Source organism: Vanessa tameamea, chromosome 17, assembly GCF_037043105.1.
Source record: "Vanessa tameamea isolate UH-Manoa-2023 chromosome 17, ilVanTame1 primary haplotype, whole genome shotgun sequence".
NCBI lineage: Eukaryota > Metazoa > Arthropoda > Insecta > Lepidoptera > Nymphalidae > Vanessa > Vanessa tameamea.
In genome coordinates this window covers 9,358,467-9,365,780 of record NC_087325.1, presented here as the reverse complement: position 1 = coordinate 9,365,780, position 7,314 = coordinate 9,358,467, and the positions used below count along the sequence as shown (strand labels likewise).

The 7,314-nt window shown below is 30.9% G+C and overlaps 1 protein-coding gene across 1 annotated transcript; it reads left to right on the top strand.

The window, feature by feature from the left end:
• Positions 1 to 695: 695 nt before the first annotated feature.
• On the top strand, positions 696 to 6,987 carry LOC113400246 (uncharacterized). Its single transcript, XM_026639751.2, has 3 exons — positions 696 to 797; positions 4,870 to 5,083; positions 6,260 to 6,987. The coding sequence occupies exons 1-3, from the start codon at positions 795 to 797 to the stop codon at positions 6,481 to 6,483; spliced, it is 441 nt and encodes a 146-aa protein (XP_026495536.1). The 5' UTR covers positions 696 to 794; the 3' UTR covers positions 6,484 to 6,987.
• The last annotated feature ends 327 nt before the right edge of the window (positions 6,988 to 7,314 follow it).

Here is a 7,314-nt window from a genome sequence, read left to right as displayed (position 1 = left end):
TAACTAATTTTATTAGCGCTGAGCGAAGCTCAATGGCTCAGGCAATATTATTAAACGTAGTATAGACTTTACTCAAAGACAATATTTAACTTTTTTTATTTATTACATTTAATTATTAATCTTGACAATTAAACTCAGACGTGTGATTATATTGTTTTCGTTATTCTTAACTTCATAACTTGTAAAAGGGAGTGAATTTTCGTAGCACTTTAAAGAGAAAGGAGTCGTACAAAAGCTGATGTTCCCGTCGACTTGGACATAAAGCGCTTAGTATTATTTTATTACTTTTATTTTAAATCGTTAACAGTATAAATTATTATACAAATAATTCAATTATAGTTGTGTCTAAGGGCCGTTGCATATTGAGAACATTTATTTGAAAATATTAACTGCCATTGTTTGTTTTTTTGGATTTGTTTCTATAAAAATGCTTGATTTAAAATTATTGTTAATCTATGGCTTATTTTAATAAACTTTTTATGGACACTATCATTGTTAATACATATAATTTTATCTGGAAAAACAAACTTAAAGCCACCACAGCAACAGTTCACCTAATAGTAATTAGTCGATTGTGCTCAGATTACCTTTGACCCCCCTATTTATTCGCCAGCCAGTTATTCGCCTGGGGGTTGTCTTTGTACCTTTAAAGGCATAAAAAAGTGGATCACGTTTGACTGGGCCGAGTAGAAAGTGAAACTTTGAAAGGTTGGTATAAAAATTGTGGCAGCGGCAACGTCGAGTTCAGTTGTGGCAAGCGCGCCCTGCGGTAGTGAAGTGGTACGCCGGAGAGCATGGTCAGTTTTATTTGTGTTAAATTTTATAATACGGATCGTATATATTTATTGTGACTAAATTTTACAAGTGTCTACTTTGTTAACAATACATTCCTAATCCAAATTAATGGTAGTCGTTTTTTTTTTAATATTGTTGTATATTCGATTTTTTTTTCGATCATTCGATTTTTAATATATCAGAACAATTTTTATTTGACTCTAATTTGTATAATTATTATAAAGAATTAATCTAATTTGAAATGTTTTAATTAATATTTATCGGATATTAACGATTTATATCATTGCTTACATTTACATTTTTTATTACAGAATTATTCTTAGGTTTTTTTTTAATGATAATATTTGCAAAGGATTGAATAATTTCACGGCCCACAAGCAATTGTCTAATAATTGTTTGTATTTCTTAAATTAACCAATCAACACGGAATCAGAGCGTTAACATATTAAGTTAACAAGGCCAGTGCAGGCAATCTTTCGTAATTTTACTTAACGATGCATTTTTTCTCTTCATATAACATCCGTTGATATATCTAACTATATCATTTACTCAAAAAAACACATTATTTCGGTATATGCTATAGTTTTAATGTTAATATTTTATATTTAGTACAATTTTTTTTTTGACTTTTATTTGTGCACAGATTAGTATTAATTTATTCGAGACGTGCCTTCCACGTGACAAAATGGATGAAAGTTTATTAATTACAAAGGTGTTTGACTTACCAATAATAACTGTCGTTCATTAAGCTGACTTGGTACGATAGAGATCATTTAGTTACAAACTACTTGTTTTTTGTATACCTAGATACGTTATTTTTTAAATGTTGAAAGACGTATAATCAAATTGTCACTACCAAAATAATGTAAAAAATATTGACCATTCCGATACCTACCTAGTAAACTAGATGTTATGTCCCTTGTCTCCGTAACTACACTACTAGTTTAAGTTCCCTGAAATATAATTTAGTGGTAGAATAATTATTGAGAGGGTGGTATCCTCAGGCGAGTTTGCACAAGTAAAGTTATTACAGCGTAGCTAGATTTAAAATGAAAATAGAACAAAGGTTTCTAGTAAAGCGTTAGTTCGATCCTTTTAATTAAATTTATATTTAATTCACCAACTTCTTTATTATTAATTTTAAAAAAAAATTAACCGTTTATAAGCTCGGTTGAAATCTTCTTTTGTTCTCTTATAGTGTGAAAAAATATCAAACATTTGATAACTGAATATTCCAATCAACTTTGTTAATGATCAATATGTCAATAGTTCTGTACAAAAAAACACTAAGCTTGTTTAAGCTAATAAGAATCCTTTTTTGTGTTACGAACAAAGGTAAAATTTTAAAAACATTTCACGCTTCAACATTATATATTGAATCTGGTATAATTTCTAAGACAATTAGAAGTTTAGGGGTTATATTATCGTTGCTTATAAATCCAGTCATTTATATCAGAATACGACCAAAATTATGTGATATTTTTCTTTATTCCAAATTCATTTTTTTTTTCAAACATAAATGATGATGTTATGATTTGCAACATAATTTGCATTTTCCCAATAAAAACTGTAAAAATGAATTCGTGCAATGTTGATCACCTTGGTCCGGTTAATGGCAACCCTGTAAACGTGAAATTCGGTTATTCAAAATAAATTACTGCTATTTACTTTATCGACGGCGGTTACATTAAATCACATTTCGTCGATTCGGGTCAAATTAACTGAAACATTTTTTTTTTTAAAGTAAAGTGGTTTTGATTTAAAATGAGGTTGCACTATAGCAATTTTGACGATCAAATCATTCTGAAAACTGCACAAATTTACTTGAATTATACTTCTAGCTATCCTTTTTAGCCTCACACTTAGGAAAGAGTTAGTAAATTAAAGTTAGATATTGTGTACAATAAACTCCTTATTGTGTTGTATTTTATACTGTAAATATTTTATTGAGGCTAACATGCACGTAATTAAAATTTCATTAACTCATTATACTCGTTGCCATATTCCGTACTCCATTAAACCAGAAAAGTAAAAGTACTTTAGCAACTAGACCTTGATTTTGTTACTTACAGATATTCACTCTTTGTAGTTTTGCCCACAATGGTCACCGCGACTGGCATTGAAGCCTTTCACTGATACGGAACCTATTGAAGGTTGACAGGAGTGGGCGACCCAGTCTTAAATTATTATAAATGTCGTTAATTATCTGTGTGACGAATATTACTAAGATTAAATTATTTAATATCGGGTTACAAGAATATGATCGATCGTTGTCCCGTGACTGGCGTACAAATAAAAACGTTGCAACTTATTATTTCTGAAATAAAATATAACGTTACTTCTGAATAAAGTAGCTTTCTAATCGTGAAAGAATGATTAAATTGGTAAAATCGGTTCAGCGGTTTCATAGTTTATCAATTGCAAAGAAAATGATATTACCTCTTTATAATATTATTAGAGAGAAACTTTATTTAATTTTTAAAGCAAAACCAAAAAAATATCAACACAATTAATTAAAAAATGTCGATTTCATTCCAAATTCGATGTTTAAATTCCGTTCGAACTGTATCAAGTTGCCAGTATTAGCAGAACTTTTTACTTTCTAAAATAATGAGTGCATGTATCGCAATCTCAGATTTTCTGAACTACGCTGACAGCGCCGAACGTTCGTGGGACAGATGTTACGTAAAAACAATTTCGCTTTTCGATATTACTTGATAATTCGGAAGTAATAATAATATAACACGTTTACACTTTAAATTTTATAGTGTTATTTACTTTCTGTTGTATTCGTCTAATATTTATTTAATGCACCGTATCTCGTCATATCCACACTACACTTACGAGATACTTATGTTGCCATTATGTTGCATTCACAATCAAAACTTAGGTGTATATATATAACTTAGGTAATTGGCATTTTTTAGGTAAATAAGGTATTATTAATAAAATAGTTTTATTTGTTATTTTTAACGATGTTTTGTATAGTGTAGGTTTTATTTATTGTAGGATTATGCAATAGACTTAAATTCATATTAGAAGGGCCGTGTGAGATGCCTAAACAACCTTCTTGTTTATAGGTGTGTCGGAAACGCTGCCCACATGAAATGAAAAACGATGTTTATACATGTAACTAATTTAAACGACGACAGTTAACACAGTATGACTTATATTTTTTTTAATTAAACTTATCGTCTTTATCTAATAAAAAATAAAAAGTTTAATGATTTTAAAAATAGAAACAACGATGGTATCATAACTATACTCTTCGAGTAATTAAAATGTCTATTATGTATTCATTCAACGTAACCGGAAAGTGAAAACACTCCGTACGTCCGTGAGCGATAATAGCTTGCAATCGCTTGCTATTTTTATTATCATACTTTCAAATCACTTGAACTGTTATGAAGTTTTATACCTTGAAATTCAAACTATAATTTATCTAGAAGAAAAATATCTGAAGAACAATAAACAACAATAGTGTTTGATAGTAACCGTGCGAGCGTAAGCTCCAATTACGTTGGTTGCGCAAGCGCATCGGTCCGTGACCAGCCTTACCACATCTCGTTATTGCTCTGACATACTTCAATTACTCTCCGTGCTTTCTGTATGCGTAACACACCATAGCTTAACGGATGATAAGATATATGTCATAAAGCTATCATATTTGAGTCTTTATCATTAATCATCACCTAAGGACAACCTTAACCTCCTTTTGTATGATGTTGGAACTTGCTTGTAGCTACGTATGAAAAATTATATACTTTTATTATAAAAAATCCCTTAGTTGACTCTAACGTTACTCTCGGGTCATAATGGGTTTTACAACTTCTATTCTACTCGCAAATTCTTAAACATACAAACTACAGACTACAATACGCTGTTACCTAATATCAGTAGGTACAATACATTTTTAAATAATGTTGCATATTAACTACGCTTTCGAAATTCTAAAAGTATTTAAAACGTTCAAATCTGAAAATGTTATATAAACGGATATTTCCATTCATAGATTTGGATCTTAACACAAGTTTATTGCAACTATTATTTTAAACTATGTTATTCTTTTTACAGCTTTCTCTTATTTTCGCGGCTTGCATAGCCGTAGCATGCGCCCTCCCTTCATACATAGCGGTGCCCGCGGACCAGATAGCCTTCGTGGACCTCACAGCGTTGAGAGCTCGACGGGTTCCGAGGCAAACACTGGCTCCGCCATCACCGCAACTGCCAGAAGCTTTGTATGAAGACAATTATCAACCGATACCACTACAGAACTACCAGCAAGGAAGTGAGTGAAATTCTTTGTCTTATAACTAGAAGAATTTATTTAAATATAAAACCTACCTGAGTTGTTGAATATACGAACGGCTTTATTGATAGATCTTATCGATAACAACTCTACACGGTTAAATCATTTGATTGTCAGTATTATTTAAACTCAATTACAGAGTCACGATCAGATAAACGTAGCTTTCAAATTATTTTTATCCAAAAAATAACATTAAACAGCGTAATGTAGTTTTTTGCGTTCCGCAGGAATTAGAGCAAATATATTTCCATATAAAATAAAGCTCGACACACAATATAACTGAATGACAATACACAACTGGAAAGGTCGAAGGTTGAAGCCGTGCCTTCCTAAGTACAAAGTTTAGTTTAGTAAATGTCAAAGAGAGCGTAATAAGCGAGTCATACGGTTATCAATCATCGTCACTTTCACCGTTACAAAGGATTACCGACTTTCTAGTACACGGAGCAAACTCGTTTTACATTTGGTACACTATTCGATAAATATTCATATGATATGAATAAATGTTCGTTAGATTTTTTCAATTGTTTTATAATTTTTTTATCTATAATAATTGTTATCGTTTTTTTTTTTTTGGTTACTGTAACAATAAATGTATCCAAAAACTACTTGAAGACACAAAACAAAATTAATATTATCGGTATAAAAAAACGAATAAAACTATCTTGGGTATACGATTTTATTTACTTAGTTTCAATTTAATAAGCAATAGATTATACAACTAGGACGCAACAAAGAGTTCCCCCTAGAATTTTAAGTGGGGTTATGCAAACCGAGTCTTGTTGCAATGTGACTACGATAGCAAGCCACTTTCGATTCATAGTCGTCGTTATTATAGTACCAGATTGCCTTCCGCTACTAAATTAACAACTGAATGAAATTACTCGTTTCATTCGCATAATAATCTGAATTATTTAGACAAACTTATTTATTATAAATGGTGTTCGTATGACACGAAGTACGATTATTTTTCTTATTATCTACAAATATAATAGAAGGTATTATAGAGAGAAATATGTAAGCCAAAGAAAATATTGCATAATTACCAAATTGATAACCACTAATATTCCTTCAATATTCTGTATTCCCCATTATTATTTTTTTAAATAATAATGGGGTATACCGCCGGTAAGTAAAATATGTGATTATTTTCAGCTGTAGCGCTCGCCCCTCCTCCTGTGCCAGAAGCCCCAAGAGCACAAGCGCAAGATGGGGCTTCTAGTGAAACCAACATAGGCGCAGTCTCCCAATACGCCGAAAGACCACCAGACTTCGGGGAATACGTTGACTTCGGTGCTCACACCGGGGACAACGGTGCTTTCGGCTGGTATGCCGATTATCCCGTTAATAACCAGGATACATCGGGTTATAGGAAGTAGGGTATAAAATGATAGTAAATTGAATATACCCATCGCAATATCTGTTGAGCGAATTGGGTACAAAACTTCAGTATTTTATAGAATATCTTTTTTAAAATCTATTAAGACTTAGAAATAGTAGACGAGAAAAATTCTTGCCAATAATTTTGGATATAACATCAAAACTCGAATTACCAAAGACAGTATTTTCAAGTGATATAATTATTTTAATTGTAAGCCGAATTACCGCACATTTGTTTCAAACGGTGAATTCCGCTAAGCACTTTTTGAATAATGTTCCTTTACATTAGATTTAGGTTGACAAAGTACACTGTGATATGCCACCAGGGTAGTTCAAATTTATATAACACCTACCTATAAATCTTTTCTACATCTTGACTACTCACTGCTTTATCTTTTTCTTTTGCATTTTCACTCTATTAACTCTATCTTTTTTTCCTTACTCTGTTTTTTATCAATAAATTTCTTTTCTTCTTTCATCTATACTCTTTCCGCAACTTCACGCTTCACTTCACGCTCTATACTATGCTTTTTGCTTTTACACTCTATTCTACTTTTATCTACTATTTTTCTTTATCTTATATAATAAACAACAACCGATGTATTCAATAGTTGCTTCTAATTCAACTTTGATACATGTAATATGATTTATTCTAATGTTCTTAAACTATTCACTATTAAACGCTGTCAATTCTTCTATAATTACTTTTAATTTAGTTTGCTCTTCGAAATCTATCTTTTATGTATATTAACATATATTCCGTATTACATTTTTTAAAGATATTTTAAATGTATGTTCTATTTTCATTTCTTATTCTTTACCTATTTTAC